Source organism: Vigna radiata, chromosome 5, assembly GCF_000741045.1.
Source record: "Vigna radiata var. radiata cultivar VC1973A chromosome 5, Vradiata_ver6, whole genome shotgun sequence".
Lineage (NCBI taxonomy): Eukaryota > Viridiplantae > Streptophyta > Magnoliopsida > Fabales > Fabaceae > Vigna > Vigna radiata.
In genome coordinates this window covers 36,948,153-36,972,489 of record NC_028355.1, presented here as the reverse complement: position 1 = coordinate 36,972,489, position 24,337 = coordinate 36,948,153, and the positions used below count along the sequence as shown (strand labels likewise).

The window sequence follows — 24,337 nt, the reverse complement described above, 5'->3', positions numbered from 1 at the left end:
TATGCTGTTGTTTATGTTTGTTTTTGGGGGGTTAGGGTTTAATTTGATGTTTTGTTAGGAATATATTCGTCATTTTACTCTGATTTTGGGTAGTATAAAAAGTTGTTTACTGTTGTCGTGCGTTGGATTGTGTGTTAAATATCATTTTTTTGTTGTGGGCTTTTTGGTTGTGGAAGACAGAGGGCGTTATTGTCGGCTTTTGCTGTTCACCGTGGTCCCATTATTGGTTTTTTAAGTGATTTTAGTGGTCCCCCTTTGAGATGGCTGAGAAAAGAATTGAGGTAGTGGTCCACCATGGTGGGACCTTGGTAACACACTACCCTATTAACTATATAAATGGAGAGATTGTTTACTGGGACGTTGATCCCGATAAATGGAGCTATTTTGAAATAATTGGTGCATTAAAAGATTTGGGGTACCTTCACGTGAAACAGTTGTTTTATAGCATAGATAATTTGTTGCATGAAGTGTGTGATGATAAAGGAGCATTGAATATGATGTGGGTGGGAAAGTATTTTGGGAAAGTTGACTTGTATGTTGTGCATAGTGTGGACCATGCAGAGGTTGTAGAAGATAACGAACCTGAAGTAGGGGTGCAGTTGTTGTTGACTGAGGGTGAGTTGGTTAATGAGAGTGATAAAAGTGAGGAAGACAGTGCTGGAAATGAGGTGGAAGGTGGACTGCAGGTGGAAGAAAGTGGTGGAAATGAGGAAGATGGTGGAGTCCAGGAAGAAATTGTAGTGGAGACACAAGTTGAAAATGAAGTAGACAGTGAGTGTGGACTGAACAATGAGGTTGAAGTAGAGGGTGAGGTTGAAGTAGAGAGTGATGGTGGAGGGGACAATGAAGTTGAAGTAGAGAGTGAGGATGAAGGCCATATGGATCATCTTAGTGGTGATGAGTACGTGGAGGAGGAGGAGGAAGAAGAAATGGGTTTTGGTTTGGAGGACAGTGATGAAGAGTGTAGGGCTGAGGTCAATTGTAGGGGGTTGTCAGATGATGAATGGCATTTTGATGTCTTAGTAAGTCCACAAAACAGTGGTAGTGAGAACGAGAGTGAAGATAGACCACAACCAGGTCCATTTCAGACATAAGAGAAACAAAAAAATATGACAGATTATAAGTGGGAAGTTGGGACAATATTTGCTGATAAGGCTAACTTTATTGAGGCCATTAGAACTTATGTTGTGCATACTGGGAGGGCTTTGAAGTTTGTTAAAAACGATAAGCATAGGGTGAGAGTTAGATGCATGGGTGGACAAGGTAAGTGTCCATGGACAGCTTACTGTGGTTATTTACCAACCCGACCGTTTTGGCAATTAAGGAAAATAATGGACACCCATAGTTGCAGCAGGCAACTTAACATTAAGATAATGAATACAAAGTGGTTGAGTGAAGAAATAGATAGGTTTTTACAAGACAATCCAAACTTGAAGGTGCAAGATATACGACAAAAAGATTTACGTAAATGGAATACTAAGATTTCCATCTCCAAAGCCCGAAGGGCAAAGTTGATGGCAACAAGGCAACTTATTGGAGATTTCAAAGAACAGTATAGAAGAATACATGATTATGGACATGAACTTTTGAGGTCTAATCCTGGGTCAACAGTTAAGGTGGAGGTTGATAGTGTTAATGGTGAGACAGTGTTTAAAAGATTCTATGTTTGCTTGAAAGGTTGCAAGGAAAGTTTTGTGAGTTGTAGACGAATTATATGTTTAGATGGATGCTTTTTAAAAGGCCAGCATAAGGGAGAGTTGCTCACTGCAATTGGAAGGGACCCAAATGACCAAATGCTTCCCCTTGCATATGCCATTGTTGAGGTCGAGAACAAAGAGACATGGAGTTGGTTTCTGCAGTTATTGATAGCAGATCTTGGAGGAAATGAAGTGTGTGGTAGGTGCACATGGATGTCTGACCAACAGAAGGTACACTTTTGGATTCTGCAGTTACTATCACTATTATAATGAATTTACTGTCTATAGAGGAAACTTTGATTTTTTTTAATCTTTGTGGTTAGGGGTTGGTGCACGCTATAGAGGAACTTTTGCTTAAGGCAGACCAAAGATTCTGCATGAGGCACCTATACGCAAACTTTGGAAAACAGTTCCCTGGTCAGACTTTGAGGACGCTGATGTGGAAGGCTGCCACAAGCACGTACCCCCAGGCATGGGAGAGAGAAATGCTGAATATAAAACAGGTCAACATAGAAGCTTATAAATACCTGATATCCATCCCCCCAGGTAAATTAACTAACGAAGACTTCTTTGGCATATTTTGACTTGCAATGATACTTGACTGGTTGCACTTGAAAATACAGTAGAGTTCTTTAAAATAATGCAACTGTGTTGACGCTGCAGATTTTCTGAATTTAGTGTTTCATTGGTTGTTTTTGGATTAAAATACTATTGATGAATGTGTCCAAAGCTTCTGTTGAACTAAGTCTAGAATGAATGCTATAAAGCCTGAAATTGCTTTCATAAAGCCGTGTCTGTGTGTTAATTGTGGTTGAGCACTTATATCATTTGCAACCATTCGAAAATCATTTTCCTGCTATTTGAGCAAATTTCAATTGCTGATTTGAACATCAATTCATCTCTACAAGTCTGTTCTAAGTACTAATTCAAAATTTGAGTATTAGAGTTGTTTGATGGAAGTGCAAAATGAACTGAACATGCTTAATTTTGCTATAGCTTGAATTTGTCAACACAACTCAGTGAAAACAGTTTATATTCAGCAAACAAATTTGTTGGTTCAAATTCACCTCATCTCTTTTCAGCACTTTCGGGTTTGAATTATTTGCTGCAGCAGAATTTTTAAATTGTGTGAATGTTAATTTTGGTGCATTAAACCGTGAATGAACCAACATCAGTATGATCATCTTTGACTTAAGGCTTGATGAAGTTTGCTGTTATTGATTCACTTGTTCTGATGAGACCATTTCCTGATCACATGTCTTTATGAAAGTGCCAGTCCCTCACACTCCAGATATATAATTTAAGTGTATATAATATTATCAAAACATATCTTTAAATCTGAACAACTTAACCTTTTTGTAAAAGGGGTACGAAAGAAGCCAAATCTGCATATGAATATGAAAGAAGCCAATTTTATGAGTTGAATTTTCTATAATCAATTATCTTCCAATAAAAGCAGTGGAATTCATATATGCATCTATGTGTATGTTAAATAAAATTCAAATATGGGTTTCTTTCTTTTTCATTCTTTTAAGCTTCTACAGGAATTTGACTTTATTCCACACAAACACCATTTCTGCAATGCAAAATATGGGACTTTTCAATTTCTTGTTATTTAATTTCTTTCTTTCCTTTTTTTTATTAATGTAAACCATGTAATTTTCTATTTTTTCTTTCTGGTGAGATTCTTAACAAAAATCAAGTCAATGTTTTAAGGTGAAACGAATTGAGATATTAATACTAATATAACAAAATCTTTAAAAAAATATCTCTTTAATGTTAAAAAAATCTCTTTTACATTGCCAATAATCACAAATTCCTATAAATATAATTTGTACCCAGAATTATCATAAGATAATATTTTTTGTTTCTATTGTAAAATTTAATCTATATAAAAAGTTACTATAAAATTTAAAAATATTATTTAATGTTTAAAAATAATTATAAAAATTAAATAATCATTATAAGGGTCATTCATATTTAGATCTTCAAATAAAAAATTAATGAGGGTACATGCACCCTAGTTTTGTATGAATTAATGAATTAATTGAAAGGAAATTAGAGGCTTTGATTATGAATTTCTCATTTGAATCATGATTCTGAGTTGATGTTAATGTGTTAAGAATTGATTATACAAGTGATTTCTTTTCTTTAACATTTTCTGAGGTCTGTTGCTGGGTATTTCTTACTCTAGTTGTCTTATTTTTTATTAATATATAATTCCTTACATAACTGTATAAATATGTTGTGAAATGATAAAAATTGAATGGATAAGAAAAGTTGACGAATTCTAATAGTGCATAACTGTATAAATAGAAAATATCATATAAATTGTTTGCAGAACCATTAATGCTAAACCATGAATATCAAATGTTGATTTACTCAATGCTCATGGCAGGTACTGGTCAAAGTCTCGTTTCATATATGAAATTGTATGTGATTCCCTTGACAACAATATATGTGAAGCCTTCAACAGTGTTATTGTGCTTGCCAGAAGCAAGCCAATAATCACAATGCTAGAGGAGATAAGACTTTATCTTATGAAACGTTGGGCCACCAAAAGAACCAAGGTCGTAGCTATGGAATTCATTATGTGTCCAATGATAAACACCAGGTTTATCAAGGAATCAAACCTGTCTAGATATTGGATTCCAAGGTAATGAAATTTAATCTGAATTCACTATATGTCTAAATTTAATCTGAATCAAACCTGTTGATATCCTTACTGGAATGTCATTTATTTTTGTCAACTGGTCTGGACGTAAGTTGTTTGAGGTTAGACACACTGCAGTAATAACAAACAAGTTTACGGTGGACCTTGAGACTAAAGAATGTACCTGCAGGAAATGGATGATAAGTGGGATTCCATGTTGTCATGCCATTGTAGCCATGAACTATTGCAATGAAGACCCAAAAAAATTCATACCCTCTTGCTTCACAAGAACGACATATGAAGCCACTTATGCCGCAATGATTTATCCTATCAATGGCCAAATGCTTTGGGAAAAAACATCATTTGTGGATGTCCTGCCACCAGTTATACGAAAGATGCCTGGTCGGCCAAAGAAAAAAAGAAAATTGGAGGCCTGGGAGTTAACAAAGGATGCGACCCAAATGAATATTGGTGGGCACAGGAAAAAATGTACCATCTGCCGTAAACTGGGACACAACAGAAGCAAGTACCCCTTACATCCACCCATCACAGAACCAACATGTCCCTCTGACTCACAAACACAAATACCCAATCTTCAATCCCCGCAGCCACCACAACCTACTCAGGAGTCCAGTGCACATTCAACTCCACCAATCATGAGGAAGAAGTTACCTTTCAAAAGAAGAATGAATTAGATGTTGTGAAGTCATTATTATGAACTTTGGATGTATTTTGAACACAATTGTTGTGTATTATGAAGATGGTGCATGTACTTTGAACACAGCTTTTTTATGTACTTTGAACACAGTTTTTTGATGTATTTTGAACACAGTCATTATTATGAACTTTGGATGTATTTTGTGACCAAGTTTTTTGATGTATGGTCCTTATCATTTAATGAAGTATTATTATGTCCTCTTTTATGTGCACTTTGATTATTATATCATGAGAAGCAGTTGTGTTAGTTTAGTATGTGATGAGAAACACTTGTGTGAGTTTATTATGGGATGACAAGCACTTGTCTTCATATCCATTTGGGACCAAAACTAAACTAATTTAAATACAATTGGGGACCAAATTGGACATTTTAAAATGAAACCAGATACTATATTTAACATTTCACATTAACGCCTTCATATTACATAAACATTCACATTACATAAAAACCTTGACATTGCAGGAACCTTAACATTGACCTTCACCTTCACCTTGACATTACGAAACCAAAACATGCAACCACATACTAAGATCAACCTAAACAGACCTTTAAAATGACAATGTTAACTACAAAAACAACACACATAGCTCCAAGTAACAATTTCATCCTTCTCTGCAAGTTTTGAACTAAAATTTCCAAATCAGACTCCTTCTCCTTTGTCTGACACTTTCATCATCTCTTTCCTCATTATTTTCTTCAGCACACCATTTGAAAAAGTTGCAGTAAATCCCTCTTGAAGATCCACCCTGATATGCAACAAATAAGCCACCAAAATTGAAATTTCCTCATCAAATATATACCAAATAAAGTCAAAATGGAAATAAAAAAACCTTGTAATGCCGACATCCCCAAAATTTTCGCCCAACATTCTGGGGAGTTCTCGCCACTTTGGACACAGCAGCATCACCACACTTGCAATGAGGGATTATCCCACCTCCCCTCCAACCCCCATCATTTGCGGATTGTGAATTTCTTTCTCACCCAGTTTTGGAACAAGACGAAAATGCTTGAGAAGAACCCATTTTGACTTCAACGAACCTTAACCCTATCGCAACCTCTGCTCCAAAATTTGAAGAACATCAAAGAACCAAAGAACTCTAACTTCAAAGAACCCTAACCCACCCCTTTTATTAACCTCAATTATAACAAATTTATGTCAAATTACTTCAGTCCAGAGCCACGTCAAATTCATTTTAAACCGCTGTATCAAAGTTTGCCATGCTAGCAACTTCACCGTTCAAAATTTAACGCTGTCTGCCAAAGGGACAATTTTGAATAACTTTTAATGAAATATGGGACCAAAGTGATTTTTTTTCCGAAAGTGGGATCATTTTGAACAAAAGCCCCAAAAGATGGGACCAAATGATTTATTAAACCTTATATTTATTTAGCACATAATACAATAAAAAAATTAATTTTTGTATTTAAAAAAAAATAAAAATTAAAAAATAACATAAAAATTTACGTGTCAAATTATAAATTGTTTTTAATAATAAATTACACTGCTTTCGTAAAAGATACCTACTTTGATAGAGTTTTGAGAATCAAATTTTCCACAATTTGAAAATCATTATCCAGAATATCGATATGATCCAAATCTGTCACCTACTAAAGAACTGTATTTTGGATTAAAAGTTTCCCAGCTGACAAGACTTCGTTGAATCAGACACTTGACAAGTCCTTTACTGTAACAAAATTTATTTTGCATATATATATATATATATATATATATATATATATATATATATATATATATATATATATATATATATATATATATATATNTATATATATATATATATATATATATATATATATATATATATATTGCAACAGCACATTCTGATAGATAAAATACATGGAATTATGAATGGCCTAAATCTTGATTCCTCATGATTAGACCATTTGCATTTAGGTGTCAGAAAGTGAATATTTTACAAGTTGGTGGTCTCTACTTCAGCTTCTGATTCAGCAAACACAGGCACCTTTTCATAAACCTTAGACCCTCTGAGTTTTTGAGGCAGAACACAGTGAGCACCAAAACGTTGCTGCAAGAAGATAATGATAGCAAAAGCAATACCTCCCAATGGAATGACAATGTCCCAAGAAGTGGAGTAAAAATCTGCACTTGGATCTGCATAGATGTATGATCCATTATCTAGTTGAGCATAATTATGAGTCCTGTAAAGATCATAGGCATGTGGCAACAGCCTCACAAAAGTAGTTCCAAAGTAAAAAGAACATGAAAGAACATTCTCCCTCATGTTAGAGAACAGATTAAGGATGATCTGTGGTAAGAGAAAGCCATCCAACACCAAACCACCATAAGATTTTAAGTTCTCCCAAGATGAATGATGCTGGTTCACTGGAGTAATCACAAGAATGTCTCCATCTCTCTTAGACTTCAACAGCAATGCAATCAATAAGCCAGCAGCATACAAGGGCAGAGTGACACAAGAAGCCTTCCTCTCAGCAAGCCAGAGGCCTTTATTGCTTTCATCACTCTTTCTTGATGACCAAGTTAGTTGAAGTAGTCTGAATTGCAACAAGAAAGCTACCATGGTGATTAGCCTCACAGCTATTTCATTCACTTCAAGCCAACCAACAGTTCCAAACACAAAGTTCTTCTTCTTAGGATTTTGAGCAAGAAGTGCTTCAAAGTTCACGACAAGGGGTACCATGTGGCCTAGAGTAAGTATTGCCATCATAACAAGTGAGAGCAAAGGAAGCACGTTGGGGTGCTTCTTCACATGGTATATCTGCAATCCCACAAAAGCACACGCTAGAGTGGTAGATATCAGAACCATGATGGTCTCCATATCCATTCTCCAAACTACCTTTTCGGCTGCTTCAATGTAGAAGGCAGATGAAGATAACTCCAACGTTTTGAAGTAAAGAGGGTCTGAACTTTTGCGTGTGCTTTCAATGCTTCCCTTAATGAAGATTCCATTTTTTGCATCCACCGGTGGTAGCTGAAACTTCACCACAATCTCACAGTCCACAGAATGAGCTGTTGGTATGAGAGAGTTTGAGATAAGACCACGACAACCTACCATACACAAGGTTCCCGCTCCAACATCATAAACTCCTTCAGCAGAAATCATCACTGACAAAGAGGACTGATTAAGCAGGGACTTGGAGACATTGGTTGAATTAAACCACAGTGAGATTTTGTAGCTAATATTAAACAAACCACCAGTACTGTTGAGTTTTACCTCAGGAACATCTACCGTGGTGTTTGAGAAACTGTTACCCGAGGAAGAGACCTCATCACCAATAGCAAAGGGATATGAATTACCCCAGGCTACTCTTTTGTTGGACTCACTAACTTTCATGTCAAATCTCAAGTCATAAGAATAGACATCTGGATATCTTTTCCCCTTGTTCTTCATAGGCTTTTGTGTTGGGCATGACTTCTTTACTTTTTCCAGTAGGCTATATTCATACTTTGGAGCTTGAAAAATTCCCAGCCTAGCATCCTCTCCGTTGTTAAATGCTATCTTCTTGAAATAGCTTGTATCGTGAGTACTCTTGTTGGTCCAAATTTGGCCAACTATGGTACTAGTGCTCCTAATTGACAAAGTTGAGGGGAATCTCAGTGTTAGTCTTATTGAGCAATCACGCACATGAGAACCAGCCAAGGATGATGCCTTGGCCATGATTTTACAAGCCACTACACACAGCATGCCTTTCTTCTCATCCCACCATCCCTCCCCTACCAACGTATTTTTGGGATTGAAACTTTGGCCAACCCAATAATCACTAGAATTCAAAAGCCTCACCATAACTCGCAGTCTATGTTTGTTGTTATCAAGAGAACACTCAATGCCTTTCAAAGACATTAGAGATGGAAGTTGACCAGAACTCTCACTTAAAGGAGTGCAGTTCTTTGAAGAAGTGCACTCAGAAGAGAACTCTAATTGAAGCCCTTTAATTTCCCTTGAAAGGGGACGTGAGCAAAAGCTCAATGAATTCAATGAAAAACCCCCCTTTGCAGTATCGGTCCCTGAAGAGAATTCATTGGCAACTTCTGTGGAATCCAAGGTATAATTGTAATTCCTTTTTGGAAACATCAGCACAGAAATGGGTTCAAAGCTCTCATCCTTTTGAGAACTCAAGCTCACCAAACTTCCACTAACTAAGGTAGTGATAGTGCTTACGTTGAACACATTATCAAGCTTAAACACAACATGCAGATTAAGATGCTTACCTTCCTTGGAATAACCACTCCCAGTCCCTACCATGCAAACCTTCCCTGAAGACTCAGACCAGAACCCTTCAAGGTTGAATCTTACATGCCTTCTACGGTAGCGATGCTGACCCCCATGCCTTAATCTGTCACCATAACTGAAGTTCCCTACAGGGTAGTAGTAAGTTATGCTGGTAGCAAGTGATACAGAGGCTTCAACTTTGAACAAGTCAGAGAACTCAGTGGCACGTATGCTAAATGGTTGGAGGATCAAGTATTGGTACGAGGAAGTTCCACCATCGATGATGCCATCACCTCCTGTGAAGTAACCTGTGTGATGATCATCAAAAGGGAAAGAGTTGCGGGTGAGTTCAGTGGCAGTTGACTCTGGAACTATGGAACCGCAGTGGTCTTTGTAAGGTGGCAGTGAAGCAAAGGAGGAGACATGGTTGAAGGAAGACATGGCAAGAAGAAAGAGGAGGGTGGAGAGAAGATAATCCATGACAATGATCAAAGGTAGAGGAACAAAACAGTAAATTTAGTTTTGTGTTACATATAACAACATAAACTGTTCCTTTGGTTCGGTTGTCCTTTTGGTTCTAATATCAAAGAACACTTTCTAGCCATGTAAAACCAGCCTTCACCATTTATAAACTGTAAAAAAAAAATTATTAAGTAGCAAGAATTACTGTAAAACCAAAAACAAAGACAAAATACAAAGTCTTAGAAGTTTTCTTCTTTTTCTTTGACAAAAGTTCTAGGAAGTTTCTCAGTTTGGACTTTGAAAATAACGTATTAAGTGGTCATAATGGCTTAAATGGACCCAGTTTGGCAGTCTTCTTTGAAAGACTTATTGTAGCATTCATGATCAATGAAGATTATTTATTTTCATTTAAGAGAGTATATTCCCACTTCATTTTTACTCTTTCTAAAAGAGAGTTTGGGTGGAACTATAAATAAACTCTTGTCAAAAGATTAATGATGTAAGAATCACTTGAAATAGATAATACTCATCTAAATTCTTTCAAGCATAGTATTAACTAAAATTGTTAATATATATATATATATATATATATATATATATATATATATATATATATATATATATATTTCAAAAATCCATTCACATAATTTTATAATTTTTAATGAAAAAGAAAAACGAGTTGCTGGTTTTATTTTCTTACAATTATTAATTTTTTGAAGCCGCACCATTCCATTAAATGTTGTCACACTCATCATAAGTGCCTTTTTTTGTGCTAAAGCGTTGACTTTTCTAAGACCCTCGTAAACCACTATTAATTGATTCATCCTTTCAAGCATACTTTTCTATCTCTTTAGTTATGTTTTGAAAAAAAAAAAAGAGTTTATGTTTTTAACCCGTTACTTTTTCTATAGAAAAACTAATTAATACGAATTGTTGTTATAATACCAATTCTTATAGTTTAACTTAATTTTGAGCTTAAATTAAGTTTAATCCCATACTTTAATTGTGTTTTTTTTAAACCTCTAATTCATCATATAATCCACTTACCAACTTTAACTCAATATTATTATGTGATAGAGAATATTATAAAAATCCTAATTTTGTGTTAACTAGCAATAGTATTAAAATATAATACATAAATAACGATAAGCTTTATATTTTAAATATTGATTTTTTTAAGATTAGGTTTGAACTTTTGCTACATGTTGTGACAAAGGTGTTGCCGGCAATTTCCATAGGTGTTTCTTTTACAATGTAATATTTATTTGTGGATATATACAAGGAAGTGTTCTACTTCAACCCCACAAAGACTTCGACACAAAGACTTCAAAACAAGTCTTGAATTTGTTTGAGTAAATCTTCTAAGAGAATAAAAAGATTATTTTTTTTAAATTTAAGTTAATTTATGCTTCTCCTTTATCACTTTTTTTTTTAAATTATCTTTTTCAATTTAGGCATAGTCTAATTTTAATTTATAAACAATCATTTTATCTTCTTCCTTTTTGCAAAAATTCAAATGAAAATTTTTGGCTAAATATACTTTTAATTTGATCCAAAAAAGGCTCACACGTTGCTTTAATATATTTTAGTGCTAAATATTTTTATATTGCATAAAATATTTAAAAATAAAAAAATTATTAAGAAAAAAAAAATATTGTGTTGCGATGTTAATGGTTAAATTCATTTTCATTATTAAAATAAAAATTAACTTTTTACATATTTTTTTCTACTTTTTTTTTTGGATTAAAATGGAACTTTCATCAGTTTTTTTTTTTTTTCTATTTCTTATTTTTATCCATCAAAACAAACTATTTTTTTTTTGTTTCATCTTAACTCTACTGTATGTTTCACGGTTTTTTTATTTCTCCCATGGTTTTCATCTTAACTAGTTTTTGTTTTTCTTCAATATTTATTCAGATAATAGTACACTAAGATGAACTTTCCCCTGCTTATAAAAAAGATGAACTTTCCCTACAAGGAGTATCCAATACTTTTAAAATATGATCCATAGATTCATCAGTATCTAATTCCATAATCCACAAAACTTACCAAAAACAAACGAGAACAAAATATCACAGAAATTACAAGTGCAACAGCTCATAAAAAGTTTAAAATACATGAACATTGTAGAGAGGTTCTTGGGAGTGGTGATTTGCAGTTGGAATCATTGGGACATTTTACTTGTTGATTGTCTCTACATCTGCTTCTGAATCAGTAACAACAGGAACCTTCTGATATACCCTTTTGAATCTCTGGGGAAAAATATAATGAGCACCAAAACGTTGCTGCAAGTAGATAACAACAGCAAAGAAAAAACCTCCCAATGGAATGACAATATCCCAAGCTGTTGAGTAAAAGTCTTCACTTGGATCAGCATAGTAGTATGACCCATTATCAAGATGATCATCAGTATGAGTCCTGTAAAGATCATAGGCATGGGGCAGCAATCTCACAAAAGTAGTTCCAAAGTAAAAAGAGCTTGAAAGAACATTGCCCCTCATATTTGAAAACAGGTTAAGAATGATTTGTGGCAAGAGAAAACCATCCAAAACCAAACCACCATAAGATTTTATGTTCTCCCAAGATGAAGGTTGGTTGTACATTGGAATATATACAGAATCCTTGTCTCCATTCTTCTTCAACTTCAACATGAATGCAACGAGTAACCCTGCTGCATACAAGAGTAAAGTAACAATACCAGTGTTCCTCTCAGCAATCCATTGCCTGTTCTTGCTTTCACCACTCTTTCTTGCTGACCAGGTGAGATACAGGAGCCTGAATTGCAACAAGAAAGCCACCATGGTGACCAGCCTCACACTTATTTCATTAACTTCTAGCCATGGATTGTTTCTAAATATTGGCCTTCTGTTGTTGGGATTTTGAGTAAGAAGAGCTTCAAAATTCAGAACAAGAGGTACCATGTGACCCAAAGTAAGAATTGAGATCATAATAAGTGAGATGAAGGGGAGCACATTTGGTTCTCTCTTCACCTTGTAGAGTTGCAACCCCACAAAAACACATGCAAGAGTTTTAGATATCAGAGCCATGATCACTTCCATATCCATTCTCCAAATTTTTCTTCTTGCTGCTATGTATGGAACTGCTGATATGTCTAAACGCTTGAAGTATAGAGGATCAGATTCTTTGCGCCTGCTTTCAATACTTCCCTTAATGTAGCTTCTATCACTTGAGTCCAATGGTGGAAACTGAATCTTCAGAAGAATGTCACAGTCCGTAGAATGAGCCACTGGTGTCTCATTTTTTGAGATTGGGTTCAATTCACGGCAACCTACCATACACAAGGTTCCTGCTCCAGCATCATAAACTCCTTCTGCAATGATCTTCACTCTCTCAGAGGACAAATTAAACACAGAATTCTTGTTAACTGACTTTGAAACGGAGAGGCTGATCATGTAGCTCATGTTAAACAAGCTACCGTTGTTGATGTCAATGGTTTCATCAGGAACTTCATCTGAGAAACTTATGAAAGAAGATGATCTATATTGGGAAAACTCAGAGATTTCATCATCAATAGCTATGGGTTCTGAATAACCCCAACCTACTCTTTTCATGGACTCTTTAACTGACATATCAAATCTCATGCTATAAGAATAGGCCTCTGGGTATCTCTTCCTCTTCTCATTAGGCTTATGTGTTGGCCTTGGACATAATTTGTTAACCGTTTCTAGATGGCTAAACTCATACTTTAAGCCATGAACTCCCACCCCACGACCTTCATCATTCCTAAATGTTACCATCTTGAAATATCCTGAATCACTTCCACTCTTATTGCTCCAAATTTGGCCCACTATGCCACTGGTGTTTCTTATTGACAAAATTGAGGGGAATCTCAATCTTAGTCTTACTGAGCAATCACCCACATGAGTTCCAACCAAGGATGATGACTTGCCCATAATATGGCAAGCAACTACACACAACGTGTTGTTCTTCTCATCCCACCATCCTTCCCCTACTAACATAGTTTTGGGATCAAAACTCTGGTTAATCACATAATAATTAATATCTTGAAATTCAACCAGAACCCTCAATCTATGTTTCTTAGTAGTCAGAGAACACCCTATGGTCGTCAAAGACATTAGAGATGGAAGTTTATCAGAACCTCCACTTATACTGCAATTCTTAGAAGCATGGCACTCAAGAGAGTACTCTAATTGGAGTCTTCTAAGCTCCGAAGAGATGGGATACTTACAAAAACTCAATGAATCTAAACTCAATGCTAATCCTTGCTCAGCATCACTCCCATCAGAAAACTCATTGACAACTTCTGCAGAATCCATAGTATAATTGTATTTTTCATTTGGAAGCATCAACACAGAAATGGGTTCAAAGTAGCTATCATCACCCTTTTCAGAACTCAAGTTCTCCAAGCTTCCAGTGACCAAGGTAGTGATATTACTTACATTGAACACATCATTGAGCTTAAAAACAGCATTCACGTTGAGAGAGTCACCTTTTCTGGAGTAACCACTGCTAATCCCCACCATGCAGACCTTCCCTGAAGGTTCATGCCAAAACCCTTCAAGCTTGAAGCTTACGTAACCTTTACGGTAACGCCGTTGACCCATATAATATGAACCATCACTGAATGTGTTGGCGCTTCTAAATGATAGAGTGGCTTGAAGTTTGAAAAGGTTTGGAGTTTGAGTTGCAAGTGTGCTCCTTTTTGAGAGGCGAAAGGAGAAACGGTGCCAAGAAGCACCAACATCAATGATGGTATCACCTCCTTTGTAGAAACCGTTGTGATGATCAGCAAGAGGGAAAGGGTTGTGGGTGAGTTTGGTGGTGGGCGTGGAGTCAGGAACTGTGGAAGCACAATGCTCTTTGTAAGATGGCTGTGAGGCATAGGAGGAGACAAGGTTGAAGGAGAAGAAAGTGAAAGCACAAAAGAGAATGGTCAGAAGAGAATCCATGAACATGATAAGATAAACTATAGTTTGGTTGCTAGAGAAAGTGAGAAACAAAACCAAGAATTCAATACATTTATAGTATCCATTTGCACTAGTAATGCATGGCATGGTAAAGAAAGATCCATGAACATTCACATCTCTTGACGCTTCAAAACTCATCAAATATTAATGAAAAATTATTAAAAAGAAAAAAAAAGTATTTTAACAATTTTTTTTAAATGTTATTATTTTATTGATTCTTATATTTGAAAAGGATAAGTTACGAACTGTCACATAAATGATTATAAAAAAATTATTAAAAATACATTTTATAAAAAAAATGTACATGAGAATATTGAGAAATTATATTTATTATATAAAAAAAAGTAAATACAAGAAGATAAAACATTAAATTATTTGAAATGGAAAGTGGATTAACTCATAATAATTTTTTTTAAAGAAAAATATAAAAAACTTTAAAACTATTCATACACTTAGAAATCTAAGAATTTGTATCATCTTTATCTAGGATTCTAAAGAATCATTCAAAAATCATGATACATCAGAAAATAATCACTTTATTAAAAATCTCTAAATGTCTTTTTCCAAAAACATAAATAACTCTTGTAAACTTAACATTAGAAAAGTCTTTATCTCTAATAAAAAAACTAAAAATTATTCACATATTCATTTCGACTTCCTAATAGCTGAACAAGAATTGATTCTATCTACACTGCATTATTTTAAGTTAATTAACAAATAGAACCTCTTATATTACATCCAGAATAAAACCACTATAACTTTTCTAATTTAAATATTGAAAATTTTTAAAACTAAAAAAAATCTAAAAATATATTAATTATATACATTTTACATTTATTTTTTTTATCATAAACGTTATCTTCTAAATTTGAAAAATAAGATAAAAAAATACAAGATTACGAAATCTTCGTCAAAACCTCAAACGTTAACATCACCGTTTCTTCCCATGGAAGAAAAAATAGCAGGTGTTATCTTTTAGTCGTAATAATCACAAAATAGTTATAATGAGAAATTTGATAGATGCATGTGAAGAAAACAACTGACATATAAAAACGAAATAAAGGGAAAGTAATACCTTTGAAAAGTCTACTTGTACAATATGATATCAGGACCGAGCGGTTACGATATATTTTATTAAAGATATAAAATAATCAAAGAATATCTATTTAAAGATATTTAGCAACTAACAAGATTTTCAAGTAAATCTGTTTATATTATTTTCTGTTTACATTATGTTGGACTTATATCAGAGAGCCATGGGCACAAGCCAGGTACCTTATAATCATCTTCCTATCATCTCCCAATCACACTTCTAATCACTCTCCAACAGAAATATTCTACAGTGATACTAAATCACTTTCTAAAGAGCTGAGGCTCTTCAAATACACGCCTGACTTGGGCGTCGGAGTACCTTTTGCAGGTACCTCCCCCTCTCCACCGGGAAGTCGGACAAGCGGTCAAAGCTTGAAGATCACCGAACGGTCAAGGGTGAAAGAGAACGAGCGGTCAAGATCCTAGGAAAGCAAGCAATCCAGTCAATCCAAGCATCAGAAAGTCGGAAAGCCACGTCATCCAGGTTAGTGTCTCGGTCCCCAAAAATAACTACCGAAACACTACTCTTTTCAATTATTTGTTGTTAATTAAATAAATATTTTATTAAGGTATGTGGCTAACTAAAATAAAATTGTAATAATTCTGAGTTATAAATTGAAAAATACTTTGTATTATAAATTTAAATAAGTTTAAATGATAAATCAATTAGAAATGATAAAATTGAGTATAAGAAAAAACATACTACTCCATTACTTAAACTTTTTTTTTTTAATTGAAGATGATGTTAATTTTTTTAATGTCGATTTTAATTCAAATCTCACTATTAACTAAACTACTTATTTTCTTATATTTTGATAAATTAGTCCTTTAATCATTTTATTTTTTCTAATCTCTTTTACTAAACCTCATTTTATAAACTAAATATAAATATTAGGTTAACAATTCATGGATGGTAAACAGCCTATTATTTTACATAAACATTAAAGTGGACGAATTTTAAACGCATACTAGATAACATCTTATGAATGTAAAAAAAAAAAAAAAAAAAAAAAAAAAAAAAAATAGATAACAACTCACAGTCGCATAAGGCTAACATAAATTTCAAGTATGCTCATTATATTTATAAAAATTTAATTAACCCAAAATTGTTAGAATTTTCATTGATGAATGTTAATATTCAAAATTAACATGACATTGAGATGATTTTTTATCTCTATTTTTAATTTCTTTTATTTAATTCCATTTTCTTCGTCGACAACCACAAATAACAAGTCGTTGCGTGGTCAAGTCGTCACCGATCTGTATAATTATAGCGAAACCAAACAAAACGTAACGAAGACTTCGTCACAGTTAACACAGAGTTATAAAAAGAAACGTTTCAATACGAGAACCAGGAAAATAAATAATAATAATAATAATTAGTTTTTATTATGAATAACAAAAATTAAAAGTCAAAATTGCATGATCATTTTAAAAGCTGAATAATTTTAAAAAAATACTTCGATTTTAAGGTGTTTCAAAAATTAACCATTTATGTATAATTATGTGCTTAACTTTATTTTTCTTATTTTCATACGAAATTGGTTTTTGCATTACATATACCTCATGTTTCAATCAATAAATTGTCCAATTATAATACATATATAGTACCACTTTTTTTTTCTATTAATTAAATTAAATGTTTACTTGTTTGAAGAGACCATGCTATAAAAATTAATCTCTCTCTTTTCTTCTTCTTTTTTTCATAAAATAGTCTATTTAAATTTGAGTCTTATCTCATCAACGACTTTATGAACGACTTTATAACTTATAGAACGAATCAAGTCAACCCAATAAAAGGTTTCATTACCATATATAAATATAAAATATGTGGTTAGAATAATCTTTATAGTAAAATGTAATTAGAAACTCTTTTTATGCTTTTTTTTAACTGATTTTACTCTAAACCAAACAGGGACAAAATATCACATAAAATTCTATGAATTGTTGAAATATGTGATAGGGCTAAATTGATTTGAAATATAATTAAAATGTATTAAAATACATAAATTTGTATCACCATTGAGCAGTCAAATGAAAAGAGGTTTTTGGGACAGTAGCTAACACGACAATGGTGATAATTTTTGGGACAGTAGGGCCCACCAACGAATCTTCTAAACAATAAACTAGAAGGACTAGATCAAAAATTAAAAATAATAACCAAATTTTAAATGTATTTTTAATCTATTAAATTTAGATTAGTTTGATTTTAACTCTCCAATTGAAAACTAAGCGGTTGAATCTGTAATGAAAAAGAATAATGCTCATTACAAGGGGAGACTGGGATAATAAGTCAGTAATTAGTAATAGGTTCTTTTCGCCGTTGGATCAGGTTTAGGGTAGACTAAGAAAGTTTGCATGACAATTAGATAATAAAGCAAATTTAATAAGAAAAGTAGATATAAGAGGGTAGATAAGATGGAATTGTAAACTCCAACAACTCTATTCATCCATATATTTTCCTTTCCAATTGAATCACTTGCATTTGCATGTTTATTTCCGTTCTTTGCATTCAACTACAAATTTATTTCTTTACAAGTCTTATAAGGTTAATTTACATGAAAGATAAGGCCTAAGAATCATTTAGGAGACGATACTCGGACTTACCGTTTATATATTACTTGATAACAATTTGGTACACTTGTCAGGGGCTTAACAGCTCTTCAGCAAAATCCACAAGGTTACTACACTCTTTACCAGGTAGTGTACGAGGTAATCCTTTTCTTTCTCTTTAGACCCGAATGAAATTATTGTCTTTATCTTTATTTGGCTTTTACTATGATAACACAAAAACCCTCACGTTCATGTTATCTAGCAAAATCTAAATAAAGAGGCACAACTGTCAACACCCAATTTTGTCGGAGTAAGTCAATAAAAAATAAAAATTAAAAGTAAAGGTAAAAACAAGAATAAAAGGATAATAATTAATGGTGGGTAAAAAAATAACATAAATTTTCTTAAAAAAAACATCACTAAAAAATATTTTTGAAATATTGGTTTCTAAATAAAGGAATGTTTAATACGGTAATAATTTGAATCAACCTTATGCTAATAATTATAATCAATGTTTTGAATATTATTTGATTTATTTTTCTTGCAACCAAGACCATTTCTTTTCCTATTTTGTTCTTTGTCAATTAATTCACAATTAAGGCAAGATGGAAAAGGAAGATGGAACTTCAAGGATTCTACTCTTGTAGAGGATCACATTTTTAGCCTTCTTCTTTTATCTTGAACACTTTTGTAAATATGTAGTATAGCTTCATAAGGCCTTGTGTAATTTGGCCAAGAAACTTTGTTTAGTTTTGTTTAGAGGGGTTAATGCCTTTAAAGTAAATGAGACTACACCAATAGGACCCTAGAAAAGAAGTGGTGCCTAAATGGCTTAGAAAATGGTTAAAAATGGGTTTTGGAAGGGGTTAGTTACAAGGAGACTTTTGCATTAAATGCTAAGCTAGTTAGTTAAAGGCTCTTCCTCATTAATGTTGAGGCTTCTCCATTAAATGCCTTAGGCTCCCCTTTTTGTACTTTAGCTTTTCTCCTTCACTTATAAAAGAAAAAGGCACCCTTTGTAATCCTTAGAAATTTGAATGTAGAGTTACTTTGCCAAATTTGCAAGTCTCCATCTCTTTAGTTCTTAATCTAAGAAATGTCTTTCTCTAGACTTCTTCTTACCTTCTCCTTCATGGTTGATCTCACCTCCTAGAATGACTACTATCAAGACCATTCAACACCATCAACAACATTTATTCATCTATCAAAGCTTCTACAACCTTCAGCATCTCACATGGAGTCTACCCTTTGAAGATCTTCATCAACTCACCTTGGATAGCATCTCTTGTTGAAGAAGCATCATCAAAGCAAACTCCATCACTTTATCCCTCGTCGACTTATCATGAAACCTAGAAACTTCCCGCTACCTAAACCAAAGAAACATTTTTTCGGGTTTAGCCTTATGTTATTGTGGTGTACTTGATCGAAGAAGGCCTAACTATACTAAAAAGTTCTATATGTAACTCATTTTTAAAAATTTGTATGTAAAATTCGTATGTAATACCTATATTACCTATGGATTAAAATTTGTATGTAAATATTGGTAGGTAACTTGCATTTTTCTTGTAATAACCCGTGTTTAAATGACTCTCAAATGATATATGTTTAAATGACTCTCAAATGATATAGGAAAACATTGTCGAGATCACTCTAGATACTTTTCTGCTTAAGAGTCATTAGGGTGGGGCTTCTATTAAAGCTTTCATTAACCTCATTCCTTTAAAATTGGTCTAAACTTTTTAAGGAGTTTCCTTTCTTACCCTCGACACCATTTCCCCAAACACCTCTTATCATTTTGTTTTCGCTAATCCATTCAAATTCCATATTCCTTCCATCAATCTATGAAGTTTGGAGTCATCATGTCTACATTGTTATCAGGTATGATGCTAAGCAGTTGCGAGAAAGTTCATCAAATATAGTGTCTGTTTTACAACCTATAAGTAATGTCAAGTAGGCTAACTCTTACAAAAGAATTAATTTTGAAGTTGTGATGCCATTAGGATGACCAAGACGATGCTACTACTTTAATTATTTTATAGTAGAATTAGCCTTAACAACGGTTTAACCGACTCTAAATTAAACATTATTTTATTATAGAGACCATAGACAGAACTAAGTCGATGCTATTACCATCATGCTCATACCAAAGTCTAGTTTTCATAACTTCCATGGGTTTTGCATCAAAGTGAGTTGTGACTCTAAAATAATACTATAACGTCGATTTTTAATGTGTAAAGTTATCTTTTGATTTATTCTAATTAATGTTTTATTTTAGTGTACGACTTTTATAAACAAAAAAAAATTTAACAAAGTAAAATATTTATAAAACATGACTTCTATAACAAATTAATAAAAAATTTGTCACATTTTCAAAATACCATTTCTTTCTTTTTAGTTAGTCTAAAATAGTAAAAAACACCATTTTTTATTTTAAAGTGATATTATTCAAAGGACTTATCTATTTGTGTAATTTTTTAAATGTTTATTCATTTTTATAAATTTGAAATAAATAGTTACACCAATTTAAAAAAAAAACTAATAGTAAGACTTTTATATAACAATGAAAATATACATTGCATAACATAGGAGTAGTTACTTCAAATAAAATATAGGAATGCATTAAAAAAAATAATGTAGAATAAATATATAAATAGTTCTTTGTAATGGATATCACTTTGATTACTTGTTTTCCTCCATGCTTATGGGATCCACAAGTAATGCAATAATGTCATCCTTAAATAGTTTCCCATTTGTGTATTTATCTTGNAAGTTTTCATAGGCATGTTCAGTTATNCGGGCTCCATTAATAATACAATCAAGCACATGCTTGGGAATAAAGTCTAACTTGAGACACTCTTCATTTATAACCTTCCACAAATCTTCAATCTCTTCTTTAATGAATTTGCACGCATCTTCCTCTGAAATCTCAAATTGTTTCATGCAACATTCAACTGCTGAAACCACGTGCATTCTTTGTTGTTCAAACTACAAATAATCAAAGCAAATTCAAAATACCAAGCACCATTAGATATGCCATACAATCTCTACATCAAAATTAATATATCAAATGACTTATTATGAATTATAAATAATTGTCATTAATTAAATATAAATAAATTTTACCAGTTTCACCATGATTAGTAATATTATTTCAAATATATTCATTAATTAACTCATTGCTTTCTATGTTTTTTTTTTCTGACATCAAATTCTAATGAAATAATATTACAATCAACTTTCTTAAATAACACAAAGGTTAATTAATTTTGTTTAGATATGAGTCAAAATAAAATATATTACCTTATGTGACGATATGTCATTCTCAAGTCTACCAATAAGTGAAACAGATTTAATGATTTCTGGATTACTCGAAATCCAATCTAAAAATAAGTTTTGGGATGAAGATTTTGCTAGAAGAATAAATGATGTCATTATAATAGGATATGCAGAAGATATAACTCCATTATCCTTATATTCTTGATATGTTGGAATACAGATCTCTTGACTCCATTTTTCTTCAGTCAAGTAGGCTCGTGCCAAGTTATGAAACTGCAAGTAAAATAACTTTAATGTTAATTAGTTACTTTATAGGAAAATTATGCAAAACATAATTAGTTGACAACTTTAAAGGTATATGAAGGAATGAAAAACCTACAGCTTCTTTAACATATTGCACCACCATGTTCGAATTTTCACTCTCTATGGTTGCCAACTTTACTTCATCACACACTTCTATAATTGCATTAAACACTACTTTCATGCTATCTGGGAGAGATTGAATGGAACTAATATCCCATCTAAAATTCATACAAACAAAAGGAGAAATTCATGAGACTGCAATAGTAGAATAAAAATAATCAACTGGTGAAGGCTTTTCAAATCATATAATTTGAACCTCTGAATTGCCTGTGTGAGGAGTTCAAGTTCTTCTATTGTGCCGTAGGCATCATAAGTATCATCTAGAAGAGAGATACACGCAACTAATTTGCTCCCTACCCTTCTTGCAATACTATATTCAGCTTCATAAGACATGGAAATTGGCCANAAATAACACTCTGCTACCCGTTCTCTTGCATATGGGACCTTTGTTGCAAATTCTGACTTTTTCCACCATCTGCTTAGAGAAAAAACACAGCTAATGTCAATTTGATAGNTGATAGCCTAATAGCAACTTAACTATTTCATCTTTTATGATTTAAATGTAATACTTACTTGGTGATACTCCCGACTTCTACTTTGTGCAATTCTTGTAGCATATAGAAATCTAGTTTTGAAAATGTAAGAAGAACTTTGCAATGGGAAGGATTTTCTTCATAAAAGGAAATGTAACGTCTGGCCTCCAACCTAGGAACACCCCTATGAAGAGGTTTCCTTAAGCAATGACTTATTTGTTCAGCAAAAGATGAACTCAATTGATTAATCAATGAGTTTAGATGAGTTTGTGAGAAATGAAGTGCTTCATCTAATATATCTTCCCCGTGAATCCTTAACTGTGAAGCTTCAAACAAACTCCACAATCCTTGTACATCTTTGGCAATGTTTTCATCAAACTCTCCCTTGTTGTTCTTGCATTTCTTAAATATATCTATAGAATACATAAGTTGGATTATAAAGAATCTATGCATCATGAATCGTTTGGTAAGTATATATGGTGGCAAAGTTCAACATACCTGACGAAATATGATACCCTCTTTGCCTAAGCAAACGAAATAGTAAAGCTAGATAGTGAAGACAACCTTCTTCTGTTATAACATTATCATTTGTAGATGTGTTGTAGATTTCCTCTAATGTTTCATCAATTTGATGTTGAAAATGATAAGATATACCCAAACGTTGCAAGGAATCAATGAAATTTAGTTTTTGTAAGATACNATTGCTTGAAGATAGAAACATCTTCTTCACTTCTTCCTTCTGCATTTGAAATTGTTGCTTTATATTGTAATTGATTTCCTGTATTCAGTTGCAAAGAAAGAAGTTTTTATAATGAGGATAGGATGGAAACAGGAACTAAAAAAAATGCACGAGTGAATAATTCTAAACCTATACTAAGCTTACACAATAAATAATTGATGTAGGAGGGTTTTCTATCTTTCTAAAAGATTTTGTAAAGTCTTGATTGATCTTAAATATGTTTTAGAAGGATTTAAACACATTGATTGTCATTTATATTTATAAACAATTGGATTATGTTAATATTAATGCATATGTGATTGATTGTCATCAAAATCTTCATTGATGTTATTTTTCATATAAGTGTTATAGATGGTAAGGTGAGTCACTAATTTATTGCACACATGCAGACTTAATTAAAAAAACTGAGATACTTTTTTCTCTCTCATTTATCTGAATGTATTATACAATACTATATATATTGTACAACTCCAGCTTTGAAAAGAAAAAAAAAATGCTAGAGTTTGAAAACAGACGTTTCAAGCTCTGCATTCACCCAATAATGGCAGAAGCTTTATAATCTTTTTATTTACATATTTGTACTGTTGCAGGAACTAGCTCGACTAGTCAATAATCGTTAAAATAATACGTTTNTGAGCAGATAAAAGTAAAAAATTGCAAATCCAAACGTAAAATATAGTACCAGTGATTCTGAATCGTACTGAAGGAAACTATCGCCCCAAATGCTTGGAGGAAAATTTGCACAGGGTCGAGTGATGGCAGGGGGTGCATGTTCTTTCGAGAGAAACATGGTAATTTTCTTTCCTAGCTTTCTTCGTGATTTTTCAATGATGGATGATTTGGGCAAATATATATATATATATATATATATAAATGACACTTGCAACTTGCAGAATCTAGTGGAAAAATGATCAGAAAGTTGTCGGTATGATATTCTAAGACTGTGTAAGAACAATATTCTAATTGATAATATGATTGTTGCTTGATTCAGTCGCACTATGAATATAAAATTGCAACCACTGCAACCACTCGTTTGACTAATTATTATTATTATTATTCTTATTATTATTATTATTATTCTTATTATTATT

At 32.9% G+C, this 24,337-nt stretch overlaps 4 protein-coding genes across 5 annotated transcripts; 1 reads left to right on the top strand and 3 right to left on the bottom strand.

Annotated features, from left to right (window-relative positions):
- The first annotated feature begins 1,109 nt into the window (after positions 1-1,109).
- Positions 1,110-5,045, top strand: LOC106760697. The gene is made up of 3 exons (XM_014644103.1): positions 1,110-1,928; positions 2,021-2,243; positions 4,585-5,045. Exons 1-3 carry the CDS (start codon positions 1,110-1,112, stop codon positions 5,043-5,045), a joined length of 1,503 nt encoding a protein of 500 aa, XP_014499589.1.
- Positions 5,046-7,002: 1,957 nt separating this feature from the next.
- Positions 7,003-9,759, bottom strand: LOC106760696. The gene has a single exon (XM_014644102.1). The coding sequence runs from the start codon at positions 9,757-9,759 to the stop codon at positions 7,003-7,005; it is 2,757 nt and encodes a 918-aa protein (XP_014499588.1).
- A 2,159-nt stretch (positions 9,760-11,918) lies between these two features.
- On the bottom strand, positions 11,919-14,672 carry LOC106760695. Its single transcript, XM_014644101.1, has one exon. It carries the CDS (start codon positions 14,670-14,672, stop codon positions 11,919-11,921), a length of 2,754 nt encoding a protein of 917 aa, XP_014499587.1.
- Positions 14,673-20,954: 6,282 nt separating this feature from the next.
- Positions 20,955-24,066, bottom strand: LOC106761535 ((-)-germacrene D synthase-like). Of its 2 annotated transcripts, none has more exons than XM_014645092.2 (7): positions 23,929-24,066; positions 23,006-23,285; positions 22,548-22,920; positions 22,231-22,470; positions 21,991-22,132; positions 21,636-21,884; positions 20,955-21,320 (listed from the first exon to the last, which is right to left on the bottom strand). In XM_014645092.2, the coding sequence occupies exons 1-7, from the start codon at positions 24,034-24,036 to the stop codon at positions 21,015-21,017; spliced, it is 1,698 nt and encodes a 565-aa protein (XP_014500578.1). In that variant the 5' UTR covers positions 24,037-24,066; the 3' UTR covers positions 20,955-21,014. The 2 variants fall into 2 exon arrangements, with proteins under 2 accessions (XP_014500578.1, XP_014500579.1); XM_014645093.2 differs by having other exon boundaries at positions 22,231-22,449.
- Positions 24,067-24,337: the final 271 nt, after the last annotated feature.